This window comes from Pelecanus crispus, chromosome 2, assembly GCF_030463565.1.
Source record: "Pelecanus crispus isolate bPelCri1 chromosome 2, bPelCri1.pri, whole genome shotgun sequence".
In the NCBI taxonomy this organism is placed as follows: domain Eukaryota; kingdom Metazoa; phylum Chordata; class Aves; order Pelecaniformes; family Pelecanidae; genus Pelecanus; species Pelecanus crispus.
Genome location: NC_134644.1, coordinates 148848222 through 148872295, shown reverse-complemented (window position 1 = coordinate 148872295; position 24074 = coordinate 148848222). Strand labels below are relative to the sequence as shown.

General features: G+C 44.9%; 1 protein-coding gene across 1 annotated transcript; it reads left to right on the top strand.

The window, feature by feature from the left end:
• Nucleotides 1-15194: 15194 nt before the first annotated feature.
• Nucleotides 15195-15806, top strand: LOC142593050 (GSK-3-binding protein-like). The gene has a single exon (XM_075706426.1). The coding sequence runs from the start codon at nucleotides 15195-15197 to the stop codon at nucleotides 15804-15806; it is 612 nt and encodes a 203-aa protein (XP_075562541.1).
• The last annotated feature ends 8268 nt before the right edge of the window (nucleotides 15807-24074 follow it).

Below are 24074 nucleotides of genomic sequence, written 5' to 3'. Positions count from 1 at the left end.
GACACATGTCAGGGAAAGGAATACCTGTAATTAGTAGTGCCTTGATGCTTTCCTCTAGTAGAGCCGTGGTCTGAGACCTGTCTCCATCACGAAAAGATCACAGTAGGAACCCACTGGCTATGAGGTGTGCTCACTCCCTAGACAATTCCACCAAGGGACTCTCTGCCCCTTTCAAAATCTCAGACTAAGAAGTTCTTTACAGAGACTTGCATGTGTAAACTTCTCTGAAGTGCTTGTGGAAGTGTTGCTCTAGGTCTTACCAGCTTGGTGTTCACCAGTAAGAATTTTGATTCTCCGTCGTGACTTGTCTAGTCCTTCAGGGCTGGTGTACACTTGGAAGGATCTCTACCATAGTTCTACACTCCAGGCATCCCACTGACCCCTGCAAGTGGGAACACACCAAAAGACATCTTTGGCCAGAAGTACGGTATTGCCGGCATGACTCCTGGGTCACTGTAGGTTTTTGCAGATGAAGGAAAAATGCTACCGAATCCCAAATATACACTCTTAATATTTGATGTACACCTCACACAAGTGTAAAAGGCTAACAAGAAACCAAGACAGAAGAGAATTAGGCCCAAGGGAGATAAGCTTTAATAAGTCTGCAGCCTCCCCGGTAGGTAATTTGTGCAGCCGTTAAATAAAGCAAACACTATTGGAATTTCACAAATAACATGAATTAATATCAGGAGGAACCATTCTCCATTATCTGGGTGGGACACACATTGCTTCATTGATATTGCTACAGTACAGGGAGATTGAAAAAAGTCACGTTTTAATTAAAATAAAATGTAAATAATGGAAGGCAAAGGACTCGCTAAGGTTCTTCCAGACTACTCCAGAAAGTGCTGCTCTTGATAACAATGGGCAGAGCTCATCAGGGAAAAGTGAAACGTGGACAAGTCAGAGGACTTAAAGATAAAAATTGAATGGAAAATATTTTGAGTCAGGCTGACAGCTTGGTTAATAGAGTTCTGTGCTAATGTGTATTAGCACATATGTGGGCCCACCTAGGCATTGAAGTGTTTGGGGTGTAGGGGGATGGTTGACAACTTTGCTGCTATTACAACGTGCCTGACTCCCTGCAAGCCTGGGTTTCCCATTAACAGCAGGCACTGCTGTAGTATCAGACCTCCTGCAAAGCAGGAACAGAACAGGACTTTGGAGAAGTTTTTCTACAAATCAAACCTTAACTTTGGAGAAACATAGGGGAAGTGCTGAATGCCCTGAGCCCTCACAGGTTTCAATGACAGAGCAGCTCTCAGGCTGTGAAAATGAGCCCCCTGGCACACGAATGCCAGCAGCTGGCCACCGAGGCACCCCAAATCCACTTGGAAAATTGCTGTGTCCTGACCAGCCCAGCCAAACTCATGGACTCTAACAGGAATGTACCCAAGTCTTTCAGCAAACTACATCACAAGAAGGACTAGGACAGAAAATCAAGCACGTGTTGGGCTGTGGAGAGAGCAGTGCCGAGAGCCAGAACTTGCATTACCATACAAATGAAATTATGACTTTGGCAAAAAAATAGGAAGAGTGTTTGGAAAGAGGCCAGCTCTCGCAGCCCTCATTTTTGTGAATACGTTTATTTGTTTTATTCTATTTATGGCCTCTAGTTTTTGAGTGTGTCCGATTATGTTTCACCTTGGAGCTTCCCAGCCTACAAATGCTGGAGTCGGGCGCTGGCTGCTGCCCAGCTGGCCTCTGCCCTAGTCACTCTCCGTAATGCAGCAAGGGCTGTAGTATCATTCCTTTTCAGGGCTAAACCACGCCACAGACTTTTGATCATTAAAGGAAATGAGCTTGAAATTACATTAAAATAAGTAAATAAGACTTGTGTACAAGGGCACTAAGATTGCAAAGCAGGAGGTCTCAAAGGTTGGAAGATGCAGTGTGCGGTGCTGCTGATTCACTAGCATTCTTTGGCAGGAGTATAAATGACAGCAAGAGGTGTGTGGCAGCGAAGAATAAAATCCTGAGTGTTCAGCTTTCAAGGAAATTTGCAAACACCACTGTCTCAACAGCCAAGATTTACATGTGTCTTCCGAGAAAGAATTACTTTTCTATGGGAAAGTAATCGTCCCCTGCACTGCTGAGCTAATGATGTATAAAATAACTCTGACAAGCCCAAGTCCCACGGTGGCACTAGCCAACAGTGAGGAGAAAAGGGAATCCAAACAAACTACTGGTGACCAGAAAACAACTTGAAGCAGATCGCTAGCAATAAATCTTAACGTGACATTGAAGCTGGGCTCATCTTACAAAGAGCAAAGAGTAGAGAGAGAATTGCTAAGGGCAGATGGCAGTGCCTTTCCCAGTGATATAAACATAGATGAATGCGTATCGTTTCTGAGTACTGTATATGGCCCTGCCTATCTCAACAGCATAAATAACTGGAAAGAACATGAATACATTTCTAGGGATTGAGTTTTAATTGTTCTGTGGTTTACAACCATCAGCTGTGTCACACTCTATTTAACGTGCTTATACCTTCAAATATTCCATGTTATGGAAATTACGAAGTTCAACTGAAAATGTTTTACCTGCCAAGATCTGAATTTCATGTTAGCGGTTATCCCGCAGTAGCTGGTGGCAAAACAAACCTACTGCAGCGTAACAGGAGGTTACATCCTTTACATGGTTATATTTAATCTCTTCTGATGCTTATCTGAGTTGTAGCTGAGTATGAGCAAATACAGATTCTGCATTCAAATCGTTGGAGGTATGAATAGTAATGGCAACAGTCATAAGAATAATGCATAATTCTTGCATCTGCCTGTCCAAGGAACCCAGGAGTTTTTTATATTTTACATGTAGATTATCTTTTGTTCAAATATTATCCACAAAAGCTGTTGTGTGGAAAATCCATGAAAATCAGGAAATGTGCCTCATTATAAGGACTACTGGAAGAACCGTGAGCCTGATCATACTGAACATATGACCACATGCATAAAATGAACAAGCTAAAAATTACAGTATATATTCTTTCTCTTACAGAATTTGCTTACAATTCCTTTTGGGTTATCTGTAGCAATAGGATTGAAAAAAAATTCAGATAGTAGAGTGACTTGCCAAAAAAGTATGTCCATACCATTACACATGAATAAAACTTTCATTTTTCTATACTATTTATGGGTACATTTGTTTGTAAACCTTTTAAAAATGTTCTTTTCCACTTCTTGAGATTTACTTACACCATTTCATAGTTCTTCTATAGAACAAAGCTGACATCTCCAGATGGCAAATATAAACATCAAAAGACGGACTGCCATTCAAAGACACGTGGGAAACATTTGCCAAAGCTAAATACAGTCTTAGAAGAATTTCAATAGTAAAGTAAGAGTTCTTCTGAATATGCCATTAATAGTGGTGCAATAGATCTAGCTGACATGTTGGAGATGGTGAGTGGCACTCAAATACTTTGCTACCCACAAAATGGCACTTATTTCGGGATTGTTATATACTCAGGAAATCATACAGTAAATCAAAGTTACAAATTACACAAACTGTGCTATAAAATGCAGCACACATTAAATGACATACAAGAAACATGCACATGTGGATGGCTAGGAAAGTGTGTACGGGATTCAGCCTTTTTGCTGAATAAATATTTAAGAGTTTTACAGTTCTTCAGCATCTCCTTTTATATAATCAGATAACTGCAACTACAAATTCAACTTGAGGACTGGCATTTTTACATTACAATGGCTTCTTTGTTGCTCCAAACAGCAATATATATATACAACAAATGGGTTCAGAAAGTAAATGCTTTCCATCATACTCATGTTTGCCTTATTATCAGAATGAGAAAGTATGTGCGTGAAGTTCGTCGTAATTTTTTTACCAGCAGTATTAGTCTCCTTTAGATATTGGCAGGGGTGGGAGGGGATCTGCCAAAATCCATTACACATTTTGTCTCAGCTGTAGTAAGAGAAGGCATTCATTGTGAGCTAGGCAATTCAAACATCTAAAGATGGGAGAAAGAGTGAATAATTAGTTTGAACTTTACCACAGTCTCTAAGTAGAAACTGCTTTATAAGTAAAATATTTTATGACGTTTTCTCAGCAGGAGAGGACTGAAAAGCTCACTCATCCCTTACACCAGCCTCAACAGAGATAGCTCTTTATGGTGACTGGTCTTTGCCTCAGACACCAGTTCTGCAAGTCATATGGTTGCATCAGAATCACACCTCTTTTGGAGGCTCGTCTGCACACAAACTCCGAGTGAAACACTGAGATTGCCTGGGAAGACCACACCTTCAGGCACTTTGGCCCAAGTTTAAATATAGGCACTCTTAAGGGTTTGGTTTTTTTCTCCAACATAAACTATGGTTTATTGTCAGCATGGAAGAAATTCGATTTTTGTTTATTCCTAAATCATGATGAAAGCAATAGATTTTGAAGGGCTGTAACATGAGCTAATGAGTCTATATTGAGCAGGTCTGCATGGTTCCATTCTGCAAAGGAAATCTGTGGCAGTGTTAAGCCCTAGTAACTGTGCTGCAATTGTATTAGGGTCCTCTCTGTGATGCCTGTCTATGCTGCAACATTGAATGATGTACAACCACAGTGTCACATACAAGCCCACAATGCTATGCCGTTATAGCTATGTGTTAATTTGTTCCCCCAGCAGAACATTTTCTGTGGAGAAAACTGAATCCACTACTGTAGCTGCCACACAGAGCATTTTCTTTAATTAATAAGCACAGAGGAATTGCAGGCACTGATGAGTTCAAGGAACGTGATCCACTGAGATCCCTCCAACTGTAGTTTCATGAGAGACTGGCTCCAGCAACAACATTGGTTAAAGAAGTTCCTGCTCTATGTCCTCCAGCTACTCCCTCCTCGTCTTACACCACAGCTCATCACCCTTGCTGTTGCATGAGAAGTTATGTACCTTGAGCCACAGCCCAATTTATAGTCTAACCCTATAGAGGATGATTGCACAGGCCACCTGAGGAGGCTGTGAACTTCAGCACAAGGGTGGGAGCAATCAGCTGGGCATGGAGCGGGACAGGCACTTAAAAGAGCTTCGCTGCCAAAGTCAGTGTCTTGGGGAAACTCCACCCACAGGTTTATGATTCAGTTAAGCCAAACTTACAGCTGAAAGAAGTCCCACTCCCCCTCCTGCCTGCCAGCCATGCTTTCTGCAAGCTCTTTCCCAGGGATGTACGTCAGACAGTAAATAATACAGTGCAGAAAGCTAAACTAATATAAAAATCATTGCTTTTTTTTTGCAGGTTTTGTTTTCTGCTGGCTGAACCCTCTGATCTGACTGGCTGTGGCTCCACAGAGCACCTGGGCCAGCACAAGGGATGTGTTAGAAACACAGAGAGGGGTGCAGGTAGGGAAGGGCTTTCAAAGGCAACTTGCCATTAGGTCAGCTTAGCCAGGTTAAGCCGTTATCAAATGGCATGTCCATGATGAGGTGCTGGCCAGACTACCCACAAGTTACACAAGTCACCTTACAACACCCCCGCGAAAGCTGGGGTACCTCAGCACAGGAAATATTCATGTGGTCACTGCCTTCTGCTTGTCATTGTCAAGGGGTTTCTTATTGAGCAATGCAACCGTCTTCCTCTTTTGCTATCTTAGAGGAGCTTTTCTTTTGGGATTTTGGGACTGCACAGTTCTTTCAGAATGATTTTATGAAGGAAGAGCAATTTAGATTCACATTCTCTTCAAGAAATTTCTTCAGTTTAATATCCTACCTACGTCAGTTGCAGAGACATCAATGAACACAGCATGGAGAGTTCAGCAGCTGAATGATGGCAGCGGTGATAATAAGAGTGCATATGGGAATCCCAGCACAACCTTAATCATCATCATTAACATTTTATTTTCTGCAGTGCAATCCCTACTCCAATGTACCACAATTTGCTGTAGCAGACTATGCAATGCCCAATGCTGATAACAATCTGCATAAATATGAAGAGTAGGTAAGCCATGAGGAAGAAAGTCATCACAAACCTGGAACGGCCATGGGAGTTTTTCCTTTTGATATTTTTAAATGATTTTTGTTCTGCTGTGTGGGTATGTTTCAGGTCAGGTGTGATTTTTGAGGTAGAAGGAAGGTAGTCTCAAGCATATAGACAGACCATGTCTAGCTTCCCTGGTTCCTAACTTTGCTGCTCATTTACAAGATTGTGTCTTCACAAACCATGTTGCAACTTCTGTTTTTAGTGCTGTTTTGCCCAATTTACTGTCTTATTCAGTTAAATGAAAGTAATAAAGCCCACCAGGCTGCAACAACAACAAATTTTGGCAAATGCAGTGCAGAGTTTTCCTCTTGAAGCTTGACATTCAGTAAGAAACACAAACTTAAAGTAGGGATAATTTTAAAATGGATCATGTAGGTAAATTTGTGACAAGAGCAAAGGAGGGAACTTCTAAAATATATGAACTCGTAATGCCAATGGTACATAACTTGAGTGATGACTTCCTAGCTGAAGATGGTGACCTAATGTGTATTTTATAGGAAAGTTATAATGAAAGTTAATATTATTAAGTGCTTTATAAAATGGTTCATTAACTGAAAAGGAGTGTTTCTTCCTTGGACAAATTGCCTCAGAAATGTTGGCCTTCGGGGTCCTGTGTTCATTGCTAAAATAGAATTGTGCCAGCAGATCTACTTTACACAGTTTTAAATCAATTTTGCAATCAAGGTTTCTGTTTATAAGCTCTTTGGGCTTAATTTCACTGCAAAGCTAACCTGAGTTATAACTTATTCCAGTTTTAACTGGAATCCTTTCTATATAAAAAACATGAATTCTGGGCCTGTGGTTGCTTTTGATTTGAGGCAGTGAGTTTAACAGGAAGATATAGGCTGATATTAAAGTGCCTGTCTTGTCAGCTACTCTGTACTGTGAGCACAGTTTTGCACCATTTGAATGCTGTTGGTCTTCCAATGCCTTCCCATTCCTCCTTCCTCATTCCAGAGAGATCATGCTCACGCCTGGGCCAGAATTAAGAGCACAGCCAGCTCGCGGTGCTGCTAAGAACCATTAAGGTTGCCAGAAATCTCACTCCATTATTTTATGGTGTGAAGTTTTTACAGGTAAAGCCCACTTTCAGTGTTCCTGTCCCATCACCCTTCCTCAACCCTGCCCTCAACGCTCCAGCATTACTCATTTCTGCTATTCCAGCATTTTTAAAGAGTTCTGAAAAAGATGTATTTTTAAAGAACAGCTCACTGGCTCCCAGCATGGCTTAACACAGTTCTGTTAGCACAACAGTGAGGACTCCAACATGGGCATGGCAGCAGGCATGTGGGGTCAGAAACCTTAAAGCAGTATAGTTACTAAGAATTTTGCATTGTGAAGCCATGGCTACTGCAGCAGGCACAAGCGAAGGTATAGAGACATGGTCCTGGAGGCAGAGGCTGCAAGTGTCCCTTTATATACTAGCAAGGAGCTTGAAGCAGCTACCGCAAGAGCACGTAGAACACTTGTAAATCCCAAAGGAATGCAGTCTGTGCTCAGGAAGTATTGAGGAGGGCTAGCTGTAATTTCCCTGACAAAAAAGCACTTGAACCCCCATGACTTGCCCCTCTGAAATACAGTCACACCTTTAAGCAAAAAGGATGTAATGCTGGGATCAAAATGTCCAGTAGCAATGATCGTTGTGTTGTAGCAGTCACTGGTGGGAAGAGGAAACGCAGAGTGAGGCAGGAAAGTTACTGTTATTTGGCTTTGTATTGAAAAAGTTTCTCCATAATTGTCAGGAATTTTGTTTTGCTGGTCTTAATTTAAACAATGCTATCGAGAGGGAAGAAGGGGGAATTATTCCAAAATGCTGAATGTCTTCAAAGAGAGGAGAGCACATTTATCGATAGCAACAGTGAAGGTCCAATAAGAACAATTCAGATTATGTAAAAAGCAGTGGCTCCCGTAGGACTTCACCTGCAAAGCTTCATCCCCCAGGTCTCCATTCAACCTAAGCACAACACTCTGATCCAGTGGGAAGGCAATGCTCACAGTGGGATGGGTGCAAGAGCTTCTTCCACTCACATCCCCACTGCCTGCTCTTCCCGCTTCAAGGGGCAGCTCAGCCCGCTCCTCTGCAGCTACAGAACTGCCACAAATCCAGGTCTTGATATAAAGGAAAATTAAAATCACAGCCGGTTTACGTGGGTGCCCTTGGCTGTGAACTGTGGCCGTTCAGCAGGACCCTGAAGAGGGGAAAAGTGAATGAGGCAGGAACCTCTCCATGTCTCTTACTGTAAGCCAGTGCTTTTTTTTATATCCACAAGTCTTGAGAGCCCTGCATCAGAACAAGGTAAGTGACATGACCTGCGATACTTACTGTAAATTATGCATGTATAATAGCACCCAAGGATCTCATGAAATCTATTATGTTGGGCATTTTGTGCTGAAAGGTTTGCAACCTAAAGGGCTGTTTTTCATTATCCAGTGAGGGTGGATGTAGCTCTAAACAAAATATACACGAAAACATGGTTGCTAATGTGATGGAAATTATTACTGTGTAATAATTCATGGATCTTTTTTGTTGACTTTGCTATTGGGAAATTCACTGTCTAAATATATTGGCTTGATTTAATAAGGGAAAATCAGGCTGACCTAATAGGTGGCTAGAAGATAAAATAAGCAGACAGGGCAAAAAAACCCAGCTTGAAATAAGCCACTTCTTCACAAATGCATGTGGGTTTTTAAAAGTTAATGGGGAAAAAAGCACAAAAAAAAAGGATTGCAAGCAGATCAAAAATACTATATTAGGTAAAAAGGCGGGTGGTGCAGTGGAATCAGGCTGTCACACGCAATTTTTTTAGAGCGAAGAAGGGAAGGTGTTTCAAGAAGCTAGACCTACCTGTCTTGTTCTCAGGAGCTAATAAGACTTTAGAAAAATGGATATGAAGTTTGTTTGGTTTAAAATCTTTTGCTAATCACAGACTCTTCAGAGAAAAATGGCAGGGATCAAACTTCAGACTTACTAAGTACCACTAATGGACATCATAGTGCTGTGCAGGACTAGAATAAGCAGGAAATCTGAGGAATTCACGATGAGATGAGTAATAACACAAAGAAAAGGGAAAAATAGATGAGCTGTGGTCAGGGAGTAGAAAGAAGGAAATGTAACCATATCTATAACCACAGCAGCTGCCCCAAGATGTTTCTCATCCAAGGGTTGATCATGCTTCCGTAAGGAGCAATTCTGGGCCCTAAATTACGCAAACACCACAGTTCAGATTCAAAACAAGAAGGGGTTATCAGATCTCAGGTGGTGTCTGGTTTTCTTTTCTCTTTTTAAGTAACAGTCATCTTTTTCTAATGGCTTAATGTCAAAAGTATGCTTGAAGGAGGAATTTCAATGAAGCAAGCTGGCAGTCGTGCCCAGGTTCCATTGATTCAGTGGAATTGGCTCCGGTCCTTGTGGGACAAGTGCTCCCTTAATTTTAGACAAGTCTACTTCAAACACAATTAGACAAGAGGCTTTTTTTTTTCTTTTTTAGCCTACATGCTGAGTGAGACACGTTACTTGTAATCATTATATACTAGTTTATTGATCGTGGCTTTTCAGTATTCACTGTAGACAGGCTTGTTTTAACAGAACTGTCAAGAGACGTGTCTGCTTAACAAACAATTACCAATTGAAGGTATAACAGCAAGCACAAGGATTTTGTCAGGATGTACAGAAAAGTGCAGGGAATTTTGACAAAAGGTGAATGGGATTTTCTTTTGAATCTGTGGTATTTTTCAAGAGATGTTGCAAAAGCCTATCTTCATGGGATTTCAGGGGTAGTTCAGTATTTGGTTTTCATCTCTGCTTCCTATATTTTAATATTTCAACAGATCAGACAAATGGAAATTGTTCACAGGAATTGCATATAAGGAAAATCCATGAAAGGCCACACGACGGATTGCACCGGCCCATTGCTTATAATATAATGTTACCATTAAAATGTATTCCGGTTATTAGGAAAGCTGGAAGTGAGTCAATTATTTGAATAAACAAACAAAGACCTGGTTGCCCCGTAGTTTAGTGCGTCCCCGAGACGTCTGCAGGCTCCTTTCCCACGCCTGCTGTCTCATTCCTAAACTAGCAGAGGCTGTTGTGCAAGGCAACCTGACAACTCCTAATAAACAGGTAGCTTAATGCACTCTTCTGAGGCAATCCCTACACACTGGACACCTTTGCACATTTGGGGCAGGCCCAGGGAATCTGCAGCATCTTGTGTGCATCAGAGGAGGGCGAAGAGGTTTTGCAGCTTAGGGAAAGGGAAGGATCAGCTTATCAGGCCAAAGGAAGATTCCTGTGGTCCCTCCAAAGGGGACATATAGCCTGAGTGCATGGACAAGCTGGGATGCAGCAGTTTGGTGTGTCAGACACTAGAAGAAGATGAGAAGGTAGAAGAAGGTGCCAGCTTTAGCTTTTCCCCTAAAGACCATTTTTTGTGTCTAAAAGATGTAAGAAACAGTGATAACTTCAGCAAAAACAAGTAACTCAGCCTCACAACTGATGATGTAGTTCCTAGCCTTGCTAGGAAGCAGTATCCCTACACGCAAATTCTTAGGTAATTGACTGGGGATAAACAGAAACAATACAGGAAAGAAACAAATCCCATACATCTGAATTCAGATTCTTGTGTTGGGACAAAATATGCATATTTGAATTTCTTAAGGATGAAAGCCTATGTTTCCAAAAGCAACTAATGTTTCCCATTTCCATTAAGGTCCCAGACTGGGCATCCAAAACCACGTAAAACTGTTGGCCAACAGGTTTATATTTACCCTGGGAGTCAGGGTAAGACTCACAACATTTCTGCTTATTAATTCCCCTGTTTTAATGTGTTTGGCTTTTGCAAGTTATGACACGGTAAATACATTTGTGTCACTTAGCAACCTCAGCTGTTTCTAAAGGAATGTCTTTTGTTCTTGGAAATCTATTACAAATGCAGGTTACAAAACGATTATTGGGGAATCTAAACTCATCTTACTTGGTCTGTGTTGTGGCCTCTCCCCGTTCTGCATTTAAAGTGTGCACAGGAAATTAGTTTGCTTTGCACAAGCATCCTTCATTGACACTATTGTTACGAAGAGAAGCTCTGCATATTTAATAGATATGACAGAAGTTTCTGTTGAAAATAAAAGACGTGAGAAATGCCTGGAGAAAGAAAGGACTAGAAAGGACCTCCTAGTCCCTGGGTTCACCCAGTTCAAAGTCCTCTTGCTGTTTTGTAAACAACACTATAAATACTTTACCATTGCAATGCAACACTACGTAGTCTCTGTCATGAACTCATCAACTTGATTTATTTCTATACACAACACTGAAGTCTGAGATCAGAGATCACGCAGCTCCAGCATAAGGGTTTGAAATGTAAACACCTGCGCAAATTAAGTAATATTTCTCATTTCACATTGATTGGGTTACTGGGTTTCTGTAACAGGTTAGAACATGTGCACAATCCTGAACACATACATGTAGTGGAAGGACTGAGATTACACTGGGTTGTGGACTTCAAAGGATTTAAGGGTTTTCTTTCTTTGTCCTTAATAGGTTTAAAGCTCAGAAGTCACTTCCAGTTGTCCACCTTGTCAGGATCAGTACAAAAGGTAAGATATATAAATTGACCTTTGTATTCTGAAAGTGAAATGTATCCTCAATAATTAATACAATTAGTACTTGTTTATGAAACTCAGACTTTGTCCTCTGCTAGGGATATCTGAAAGTCAAGTATTACTAAAAATATCTTAAAGACTGTTTTCTAAAAATGTGAACAGATAAAGTGAGAGTGCAGATGGACAATAGTAATATAAAGGAACCGATTATTGTTTGCAACTGTAACATCTTGCTAATAGAATGACTTAGCCAACAATTTGCAGTGGGAATTTTGGCGATCCCAGAACAAAAACCGACAATACAGAGAAATGTACCAGGAAAAAAAAAAAAGAATTGTGGCAATGTTCATTGTCAAACTATTGCTCAGAAAAATGTTGTCGGTGGTCAGAAAAATCTTGTCAACAGTTTTGCAACTCTCTTCATCCTTTTATTTTTAAAAGAACCTGCCCCTATCCTTAATGTTTTGGGGTTTGGTGTTTTTAAATTGAAATTATCGTGGTAAGCTGCTAAAGCAAAAGCAGTGTTGCAGAACTTATCATCACCAGCAGTAGAAGACAAAGTATGATAACTAGGCTGCGATTCTCCCAATCTAAATGAGAATACCTTGCTCTAACTGGGGACCTGGCCAGGTGACCTGATGGCTACAACAGAAGAAGCCCCAGCCTCTTCCTGGCAGCCAAGCCTGCCACTTAGGCTCGCAAACTCTGCATCAGGGCGCCTGTATGTACCGCAGCCACTTTACTGCAAAACCCGCTGTTGAAGTTGTTCTCGTTTCTGCAGAGAGGCACTAGCGAACAACTGACAGCTCATAAACTGCTGCAGCGATTTCTGCTGGCAACACCTGATGGTGTTGGGGCACCATGGATTGGGGTTTGACTCCAGAAAGGACTCTGGGTGATGACGCGCCAAGATCGGCTCCACAGATGTGAGCACAATGTAAATTCATACGGAGCCCTCTTTGGCATAGTTTTTTCCCACATAAACAAACCTTTGAGGGAGAACTTCAGATGTGACATAGGATATACTCTCTTCTCCAGCATTTCAGCTTTTCTCTTGTCTTTCACTCTTACTGTGAAGAGAGCATTTAGAACACCAAAGTAATGGCTGAGGTTCCCGATTCCTCTAGGAGAGCATAATCTGAAAGGCCCTTCTCGTGATAACTCCTTAAGATACGCAGATCTACAACACTCATTTTGTTGAGGCAGCAAAACTATTAACCCTGATTAGTAGCATTCCATGTAAATATTTTCAGTGGGTTTAGTCCTAAAATCCTCAGCAGATACTTACTCAGTCGACTGTCAAGGCAGTCATCACTGAAGTTTTGCATTAAAAAAGATCTGAGGACATCAGGATTCTGCTAATGACTGCGCTCTGAGCTCCCTATCTGTGGCACTGATCTGCTCTATCCTGCAAACTTTTCCCAGCGCTGCTGTTGGTTAGGGATGCAGTGAAGCACGATTCGTGATTATCATTGCTGGGCTCATGAAAGCCCCAGGTGTAGATGTAATCAGAAACAGCACGGAGCTTTTGCTGGTATAGCTTATTTTGCTTTTGTGGGAGGAGGAGAAAAGGCTGGAATAAGCCGTACTGGTTTATTGCAGTTTTGCTTGTACCGAATACCAGATTACCTACTCAGAAGTGCTCTGAATATAGATGTCCCTTGGAGCTGAAGTACATCCATCCACCGCATCTATGTAGGCCTTTCTTTATTTCACTTGAAAAGATGTGGGAACGAGGGTAGAAGTGTTTTCTTAAAAATATTTTGGCGTGGGGAAACAAGATCCCACTTTTTCATTACCTGTAGAACAATGCGATCTGAGTTTTAACGGCCAGTTACCAAGAAGGTGCTGAAAATAAGTATCAGTAGGTTAAATATATATATATGAATAAATAATACGCAATTAGGTAGCGTGTTTTATGGCCAGATCACATAAACCCAGCCTGGAAACGTAGTAATGGACTTGGACACCTAGGCTGGAGCGACCAGTAACACATTCAGGTGACAGGCACGTTCACAACCACGTGCACACACGCACGGGCTCTCTTTCGTTTTGTACGGCAAGTGAAAGTAGCTCAGGAAAACATGGACAACCAGACCAAAGGACGTGCTCTCTCCTTTGCCAGCCGCTTACTGATTAACCAAGGGCATGGTGCGGATAGCAGTTACACGTGTGAGCTACGGCCATTTTACTAGCGGTTCCCCGGCAGCAGCGACCGCGTGCCCGGTTACGTGAATGAGCGTGTTCTGGGCTATGCCCCCAGTGTTTTGACATCTAGAAAATGTTATTTAAGGCTCATCATAGAAACTTTGCCACGTGCTCCTAAGGACGTGGTGATGGATTCGAGGGAAGGAATGGGACTGGGACTGGAAGAGGCAGGACAGAGCCTTGCTGCAGGTGATGAAGTAAACCACAGGCAGGTAGAAACCCCGAGAGAAGACCCGCACAGACTTGCTTCGTGTCTGCTGATTCTTGTGATGGAAAATAAGACCTCAAAGGCATTTCTATGCCCAGGAATTAAACCCCAGATCGATGCGAGGACACGGCAGGCGTACCGAGCGGAACCGTGACCGCGGAGCGCGAAGCGGAAGGCAGCACAGCCGCCTGTTGCCATCTCAGCACCGGCAGCCGTAGTGTGACCGTGCTGCGACGATCCCAAAACTGCATCTTCGGCGGGGAGGCTACTGGAAGGGGAATCGCGGCGTAGGGGCCCGCTCCTGAAGGCGCTGGTGCGGGATGTCAGCCCCCTCTGAGGAAAATGCCCGCACCGCTTCTGCGTGCGGTGCCCAAGGCAAAGCCGGACCGCGGCAGGCTGCCGGCTGGCCGGTGCGGGCAGTTACGGCGGCACCGGCACAGGCCGGCCCGCCGAGCCCTTCCGACGGCTGCCGGCCTCCCGCGGCGGCGGCTACGGGGCCGACGGGGCCGGCGGGGCCGGGGCACCGACCGTGGGGGGGAGGCGGGCCGGGCGCCCGGGGGCAGCTCCTGCGGCAGGCGCCCACCCTGCCCTCCGCGCCCCGGCCCCCACTCGCCCCCCTCCCCGGGGTCCCCCGCGCCTCCTCCGGGCGCTGGCCCCGAGGCGACCGAACGGCCAGGCGGCCCCCCCCCCCCGCCCCGCCCTCCGCCGGGTCGCGCGCCGCCCCCTCACACCCCTCCTGCCAATCATCCTGGCCCCGCCTCCGAGGCCCGAGGTGCGGGGTTTGAAAGCGGGCCGGTCCACGCGGCGCGCAGACGGGGGGGGGGGGGGGGGGTGGCGGCAGCGGCGCGGCCGGTGCGCGCGGGGCGGCCTGGCCCGGGCGGCGGTGCCCGGCGGCGGGAGCCGCCCCCACGGAGGCGGGTGAGTCTCCCCCGCCCGCCGCGCGGGGTGTCGGCGCCGGGAGCGGTCTGCGAGCGGTTGGTGGCGGGGGCTTCCCTTCCCCCCCACCCCACCCCCCCCCGCCCGGCGCAGTGGGAGGCGCCCGGGATCCCGCGTCACCCATTGTTTACAAACCAACCCCAGCGGGCCAGGCTCCAGCTTCAACCGCAGCCGCCGGAGCCGCGTGTGCTCGCGTGCGCGCGGGGCGGCGGGCGGCGGCCCCGGTCCCGGTCCCGCTGCGGCGCGGCGCGGCGCCGGCCGAGATGCCGTGCCGCCCGGGCGAGCGCTTCCTGCTGCTGGAGCGCTCGGTCGCCGTGGGGCAAGCGGGCTCGAAGGAGGTGGACGCGCTGGTGGCCAAGCTGGGCGAGGTGCTGCAGCTGAGCGCCCAGCGGGCGCCGCCGCCGCCCCGCGCCCCCAAGCACCTGGGGCCGGGCAGCGCCCGCGACCGCGCCGCCCCCTACTCGCCGCGCTGCAGCGGCGGCGGCCTGCTGGCGCCGCGGGGGCCGGCCCCGCCGCAAGCCCAGCAGCAGCACGCCGAGCCCCCGCGGCCGGACCGGAGCGGCCACCAGCGGGTGACCAAGCAGCTGTGCGGCCGGGGCTGGCTGCGGAGCGCCGCCCGCCGGAGGAAGCAACCGCCGCCGGGGCCGGGCGACGGGCCGGCGGAGGAGGAGGACCCCCACCGGCTCCTGCAGCAGCTCATCCTCTCCGGCAACCTCATCAAAGAAGCCGTCCGGCGGCTGCAGCTAGCGGCGGCGGCAGCGGCGGCGGCGGCGGCCTCCACGGCCTCCAGCGGCAGCGCCTCGGCGGGGAGCAGCGGCGCGGACGGCGAGGCGGCCGAGGCGGCGGCGGCGGCGGCGGCGCAGCCCCTGCAGTAGCCGGCGGGGACGAGCGGCGGCGGCGGCGGCCGGGTCGGAGGAGCGCGGCTGGGGCGGCCGCCAGCGGCGGCGGGGCCCCCCGCCGAGCGGGCTGCGGGAGCGCGGTGCTGGCTCCGCCGCGATGTAAGTCTCCCCCCGCGGCGGGGCCCCCCTCCCGCTGCCGGGCGGGGCCGGGCCGGGCGCGGCGGGGCCGGGGTCGCTTGGGGTGGGGCGGGTGCGCCTACCTCCCCCCCCCCCCCCAAGGTCACCCCCGGTGCGGCACCGGGCCCTGCCGCTCCCCGGCCGGCCGAGGCCGCGCACGCCGCCCGCCCCCCTGCTCTGCCTTCCCCGGGAGCTCCTCCTCCTCCTCCCCCCGCCGGGGCAGCCCGGCCGGGGCCGCGGAACCCCCCCCGCCGCCGCCCCCCGGCCCCGCGGGGCTGCTCCGCCGCCGGGCGACGTCTCCCAGGAGCCATTTGCAATAATTCCCGCTGACCCCGGCGGGAGGTGTTTCCTTTCCCCTCCCGGGCTGGTTTGGGTTTTTTTTGTTTCTTTTTTTTTATTATGATTATTTTAACGTTTATTATTATTTTTTTTTCCCGTTGTGACTGTATGAAGCAGTTTTAAAAAAAAAAAAAAATGTGAATATCAAAGCTGGAAGGCAGCTGGACTTATAATTGTAAAGCCTGATGAGTGAATGGAGCCTGAGATGCATTGTTCACATAAGGTAGCCGAAACAAGTTTTTTTTCTACCAAAAAAAAGAAAAAAAAAAAAAAGAACCCCGAATCCATCCTTCCCTGACAAACTCAATGGCTTGAATACAAGGTGCAGCTGTTGATTTTAAATATATGCACTTCGTACCGGAGTGTTTGAAATGTGTTCCTGATTTACAGGACTTACTGTCTTAATTAACCTGTCTGTATTGAATAAACGTGGTCTTGTTTTTATTTTTGGGTCCGTCTCTCATTGTTAAGGGGAAGTGAATTTTGGTTCCTGAGAACAAAACTATGTGGATGATGCTCCACTAGGCATGTTCCCCTTGATCTTCTTTCAGTTGTGAGATCTCCATTTTGCAGACAAAAAAAGAAATCCCCACAACAATCCGCATAGTCTGATGCAGTGGGACACCGGTTATTAATGCACGGAGATGCAACTGAGCCCCTTTGTTTGCCAGCAGCGCTCATTTGTAAGCCGCGAGACGCCCCTTTGAGCAGCCGAGAATGTGGCTGTTGGAATTTATAAGTCTAAATCATACTGAAACTGAAATTGGGTATCTTGTATTGGGGAAGGAACAGAGGTTGTGTTGGTTACTTGTTTGGTTTTTCCTCTTTCTCTGGGGCGGGGGGTGGGGGGAAAGACTCTAGAAAGGAGGGGAGAGTGGTCTAGGCAGCAATTGAAAAAAAAAATCTGTAAAACATAGAACTTGATGCTGGTGATGATTAAGTTCCAATACCTATTCTGAATAGCTTCCTTGGTAAAATCCTACATTAGGTTTTTAGGAGTCAAAGAATGAGCTTCAAGATCAGAACTGAACACATCAGACAGACTGGAGCATAACAATCTCCCAACCCCCACTCAATTTGAGGTAAAAGCTTCTCCTTTGAAGAAGGTAGCAATCCCACATGAAAGAAAATGGAAGATGTTTGCCTTTGTCCAAGAGAGCAATCTGAGCAGCTACGTTTACTTGTGCGATTAGTTCTTTCAAGAATACATTAAAACCACAAAATGTTTTAGATTTCTTTCTCTGATACCAGCTACTGATAGAAACTGATGCTGAAGGTTTTTATGATGTCTCACTGAATTCCTCATGCGCTCTGAACAGTATGTGGTGGTATTATTAGCTTTATCTTGATTAATTTATAAGTAGAATGCAGCTTTTCCATATCAAAGCATGTAAAATGCAAAGGAAGAAGTTCAACGCATTTTAGAACCTCCTTAATTACTAACATCTGAAGTCCTTTTTCTCATAACTTGTGCTGCTTTTGTGGCATTTTGCACAACTTGGAAAGGATTCAGATCTACCATTAGTTCTTATCCTCTAATGCAATAATGTAACGTGTAGGTTGTCCTTACTTCAAATTAATTTTTATTTGAAATTTTCTTGTTTCGTTCTTAGTCCAGGGAAAAAAGTTCAATAGAATGTAAAAAGAATTCTTAGCTTCAAATATAACCACTAGCCAACAACTAAAAACCAAGTTGTTCCTCTATTTGTCCTTTAGATGCTCAGGCAGATAGGTATTTGCTGTGCCGACGCTGAATTTGAACTGTAGGATGAGTAGTTTAATTTTCTTTACTAAAAGAGCTGGAGGAAACAAGCTAAAAACCGAGCATAGCCAATGGAGCCCGAGTTGTTACGCAATTACGGTTAAAAGTATATGTGCGGCTGTCAGCTGAAATTCTGAAAGCTGGCATGGTTGACTTGAATTTTTTGCCACTGACAATTATGCATCGATTCTGCATCCCCCTTCCCCCCGCCCTTCTTCCCCCCTTCCCAAATCCTAGCCTCTGTATACTAATGAGAACAGCTAACTTTACAAGTGTCCTTTGTAGTCATTGAAAGCCTCGAGACATTCCTTTTAAGGATTTTACTAGAATAACACTTTTCAATAAACTGGCAGTTGAAGCGAGGCTTAGAAAAGATGCTAATAAATTTCACAGTGACTGGCTGGTTTTTAAGCTTCCTAAATTACTTCTAAAATAGCTTTTACTTTCTCCTTTGTGCGAGGCTGGGAGATGTATATATGAAAAGGGTTATAGTGAGCTAAGTGTTATGTAGAGTGTGTGATGATTTGGTAAAAGGGTTTTTGGCTCTTGTTTCAGATAACTTGCATAACTCACTGACACATCTTCATCACTTGTAACGTGAACATCCTAAGCTCGTGCCAGCAGCCTTTATTGTCACATCTTCCTTATAAGTCTTTAAAACATCTTCTTCAAAATAGAACACGTCACATCTTCATAAGGCAACGGATCGAACGTGGCTTATTTTGGGTTTGGATTTTACAAGATGTTGGACAAATTGAAATATTGCCAAAAGCTTTCCATTGATTCATTGCAAATTCTCTTCTTCAAATATTGCCTTGTGCTACGCTATGCGGGCATACAAACAAAAAGGAACATTGATACAAACATCACGGTCTACTTTGTTTCCTAAGTAGGACAAAAAAGGTTGAACAGTGAAGTAAACATTTTTGTAAGTTTTTGTTCTGTTTTAGAGGTAGGGTTTCTTTAATACATTTAGCCTGTGCTGGTCCTCAGATACCAATTACTTGCTTTGTGGAGAAGCAAAAAGCAAATCTGGATACATGCTACGTTTGGCCTTCACAGTATGCTTAGACTATCTTCATTAGTAAGTGAAAAGACAGTTTACCTCAGCTTTAAATTTGGAATAAAACTATATTTTCATAATAGGCATTTAGCTAGGGTTTATCTTTTTTTCCCACCTTGTGAGGAAAAAATTGTTCAACACAAGATTTTGTAGTGGATCACATATGAGCTGTAGGATCAAAACTAAGCTATTTAGACATTTGTAACAAGTGATACTGCAATGCATTCGGGAAGAAGTTTATTTTCATTATGTTTACGGGGGGCTATATTTTGGGGGTAAACTTGATTTTAAATAATTTTGTAGACAAACACACAAAAGACTCGCAGCCTCATTTTTCAATACGCCTCTCTGTGGTGTTGCATTAGCATGGCACAAGGCTGCCACAGCTTTTTCAGGAGGAGTCTACGTTGCGGCTTAATTCCTCCTGAGTTTTCTCTGTATGACTGAACAAGTGTTTTCCTGACCCCTTGTGCAAAACTCAGCTCCTCACCCTTGTTGCATCTTGCTCTTTCTACTCTCACCTTCCCTGAGCTCTTGAAAGTAACTCAGTTTAGCCAGAAGTCTGGCAGGTAGAATGGTTTTTGTCTGCTATTCCTCTTGTGTCTCCGGTCTCCCTACTGGCTTACTATCATGTATTGCACTAGCACTTAGAGATTCTTGTAAAAATTATGTTGGTATAGTACTCAGCATAATAAACATGGTAGGAAAGTAGGGACTCTGTCCTAAGTCCTTAAAATCAGATTTTAAAGAAGGTTTTAAAGAAAATAGCAAGTGCAGCTCATGGAAGGCATAAGGGAGAAGATGTGGGCTGGTTAATGCACAACTTCAGTTCTGGCCAGCCGGGGCCAGTCCCAGTGTCAGTGGCTTCTCCATCTCCATCTCCACCTAAAGAGCATCCCTCATTCCATCCTAGTCCCTGGCCCCATCATTTTCCTGTCCTCACCCCTCGTTTCCCCCTTACCGGGGCCATTATTTTCAGCTTGTGGTTGTAATCTTTCATTTTGACATGTTTTTTGTCCATGTCATATTGCTCTTCCCAAATACTAAGTAGCTTTGTTCTTCTCAGTTGCTTTTTGGTGGGTACTTTTGACCTGCTTGTTCATTTGGCTTCAAATACTGCAGCTCAGGCACTTCTTGGTAGCCAAGATCTGTTTTACTTCTAATAAACCTTGCAGAGTATGAGTTGGAGGGCAAGTTACAACTGTCTTTCATCTTCAGTTTGTACAACATGGGGCAGAAATCAGAGGTGAAATCCTAGCTGCAATGAAGTGAACAGATGAAGTTAACAGAAAAATTCCTCTCAACTTCTATGGGAATTTCCTCCTGTGTTTTTTTTTTTAGAAGTAGCTGGAAAACACCACTTAAACTACATAAATGCCTTTGCAGCAACACAAAAATGACATCGGCAAACTCATTTCCTGAGTCAGTGAGGTTGGTTTGCTTTTACTCTTCCAAAAATGATGCTTTAGCTGTGTGACTAACCTCGACCACCTTTGTCAAAGCTACAGAACTGCCATTCTGCAATGTCTATGGCAAAAGGCAGCCACTAGAGAAGAAGGAATTGGTGCCCTTGGTGAGAGGAAGGCTGCAGTGTGCCCAAGCCGCACTAGTAGACACTGTGGACTCCACAACAGAGGAAGCTACAGGACATCAGGCACCATAAATTCAGAGGCACGCAGCATTAGCTGTTCCTTATGCAATATCCTCTATCTAAATTGTATTATTTTTGCTTCCCATGATCGAATCTGGTGGTGTCTGGTAGAGTAATACAGCTAGGGGTACTCTTCATTGCTGCAGGCACTAGGACATCAGCAATCAAAAGAAATCGTAAAAACACCTTGTCTCTGTGTCCCCCTGGTAATCACTGACTTGGCAGGATGGTCATGAAGAGGTGCTAAAGAAAGGCTGTAAGCTCCTGAGCTATGTGAAGAAGTTTAATACATTCAATTCCACCCCCAAGTACAGGTTTTATAGCAGCAACAATTGTAAAGCTAGGAAATAAAACCCCCAAACCTGCTGAAGCTTTTACAGTCGGAAGCCAAGTGGTAAGTTAGAGAATAAATAGACCTGCTTTCGTTTTCATCCTATATAGGAACTGTCAGTCTTCATCCGAGGAACTTCACTGCTCCCCAGCACGCTATGGGGTTTGTGCCATCAGCTGCCCCTCAGAAGGTAGCCTCCGATTGATTTTACAGTCCAGAGAGGTTGTAGTCTTCCAGCTCAATGGGATCACTTCTAGGAGCAGCACTGAATTAAAGAAATACATTTTTCATTTGGTGGTATGTGATGAAACAGCACCAGGATGAAAATGCTTTAATTAGAGGAAATGGAACCTGGCTGGCTTAATACTAAATATTTGCTGCTCTAAGCATTTTACCACAAGAGGTCGAGGCTTATTGTACCTGTATTACAATTGTCCTAGTTGCAAGGCTTCAATCTATAGAAGCAGGGGCTCCAAGTTAAGGTGAAAATTCGGGTTGTTAGCGTTCTTAAATTGACGTTGCAATGCCTTTTCATTTTTACAAGACTAGTAGTTTTCCACAGGAAACCAAGCAGTGCTGAAGCAGGTGGCTGGCCATGTGTACATACATCCCCAGCTTCTCCTGAAGCGTGGAAAATTAGGGGGATGCTTAATCCTCTCCTGTTGTTAGCAGGCAGCAGTTGGTATTCTGGCAATACCTAGCTGTCAGTCAGTGTGCAGGTGTGGCCCACCAATGTGATATCTGTACATCATTTTGGTAGGTAAAAAAGAAGATACCTGTATTTTTCATCTTGCTGCTCTTCTGTTAGCTTCCATCAGGCTCCTTTGGCAGCTGCTTTCCTCCAAGGCCTCCAATGCAAACTTTCTTGGCCGCTTTCAGCTCTGTCCTGAACAGTGGCTGGATCCTGGATCACAGGACATGGAAATCTTATTTCCATAAAAAAAGGAATATATTAGCCTGGAGTGTGCCAGACTGGTAGCAGAAAGGCAATAAGAGACAGGAATTCCCACTTCTGCATCTGTATAGATCTAGCTTCCCCCTTTGTTTTTTTTCCTTTAAGAGGAGCTACAGATGTCAAGCACCTTTGAAAGTCAGATTGCCTACCTCAGTACGGATTTGGAAGTGATCCACCATCCCATTTTTCACTTTTCCCATTATTTTGCTGGAGATTCTTTCACAGCACATTTGGTTGGTGTTGATCCTGTTCTTCAGCCTGTGGTAAGACAGAGATGCTCCGGGGCTAAAAAGCAAACATGCATAACATGGGTGCCGTGTCTGTGCACACACAAGCATGGGGTCAAATGTGAGTCGCTGAAACAGTACTTGCACATGGGGTCAAATGTGCAGATGTTTTATTGACACTAAGAATAAAAGATAGTCCTACACAAAGGACATGTCCTATTAAACAGCTTTAAAATTCAATTTTTAGGAAAAAAAATTAGTATACAGCAAAAATTATGGAAGAATACCATTGTGCTTTTTGTTGTATTGTCAAAGTTAAGGCAAAATTATTTGTAGTGCAATACTGCATATGTCCTGTGCGTGCATTGCCTTGATAGCGGCTCCTGAACAGGTCTTATCTTAGTAAAAGCAGATCAGACCCTATCAGTACTACCACATTACTGTCAGAAATAGAATTTCAAATGGGTTTTGTTTCACCTGCTTTTTTGTAAACAAGGTGAAAATCTACCTGCTTCTTCCTAAACAAAACAAAAATCCTTTTTGTCAGGTATATACCCACGCTGAATGACTCTTTCAAGGATGTCTTCTTCCAGGAGTGACTTGGAATTTGCAGCCATCATAATACAGATCTGCCTTATGATCGTAATGGCTTTAACTTATTTATTATTAAAAGTCTCAATTCTTTCAGCCTCAGTATTTTTTAAGGTGGTTGCAATGTTTTTTCTTATTCACAAGACTGGAGATTTTTCTCATATTTTCTAGAGTCAGAAAAGTTTTCCTTCAGGGTGAGGAAAAAAAAAGAAAAGATAAATTCAGCTCAAAATCTATTTGTGAAAAACATTTAATAGTTTCAGATTGTCTCTGCTTGGGGAAATTGTATTACAAACTGATCTTCACCTTTAAGTACAACAAGCACAGACACCTAGAAGTTCAAATTGTGTTATCCAGGAGGCACTACTTTTAAGTCCATAAATTTTAGAAAGTTTTAAATTGGAGAGGGGAAGTTAATTTGAATGTTAAAACTAAATAGAAAGAGCAAAGATTTTCAGTGGGCGATTCCGACTTTGCAAGCAGTCCACTCCATTTTATTTGAAGTCCTGTGACTCAGCAGAGGAGATTAATGGATTGACACTGAAGGTGATCTTCCATAAGTGATAGTCCCACATAATTAAATCTTTAAAACTCAAGGGACTGTCATATTGGGTAAGCCCTGAGCTCTAGGTAACTCAGTATCTCAGATGCTGGTCGGCTGCTTCATACCAGCTGCTTCATGGTGGAAGAGCCCCAGTAGTTCTCATCCTGATGCAGTTTGGCCCCCTCTTGGTTACATATAGCTTACTATCCTTTCCATACTCTTGGGTTTTAGATCTTTAGTCATGGTTACAGTTGGTTTTCTTGCTAGCTGTGCATAGTGGTACGGGTGGTCCAGTGCTTTTGGAGCCAGGAGACCCGACCTGCTGTGGTCAACTGGCCTGTGTATGCTTGGATGTGAAGCTGGCTTCTGCGGAGGGTGGTGGGAGGGTGGTCGGGGTGGTCAGGGGAGCAAGGTTCCCTCTGTGAGAAGCAGAGAGCCCAGCCAGCCCATCAGACATGCCTGCTGTCTGCCTTGGCCTCTGGTGTAATGCTGAGGACTGACAATGAAGCAGCAGGAATGGATGTTGCCCATGGAAGCTGCCTCTGGAGAGGGATGCGGGACTGGAAGTTGGGCTCCATGAGAAAGGGCTCCTCAGGAAATGTTGGAGCTGGCCAGGAAGAGAAACAGAAGATAAGCAAGAGAAAATGCTCCCCAAAGAGGTGGG

What these genes read in the sequence shown, in the direction of transcription:
- LOC142593050 (XM_075706426.1), top strand. Translation starts at nt 15,195, where the DNA reads ATGCCGTGCCGCCCGGGCGAGCGCTTCCTGCTGCTGGAGCGCTCGGTC.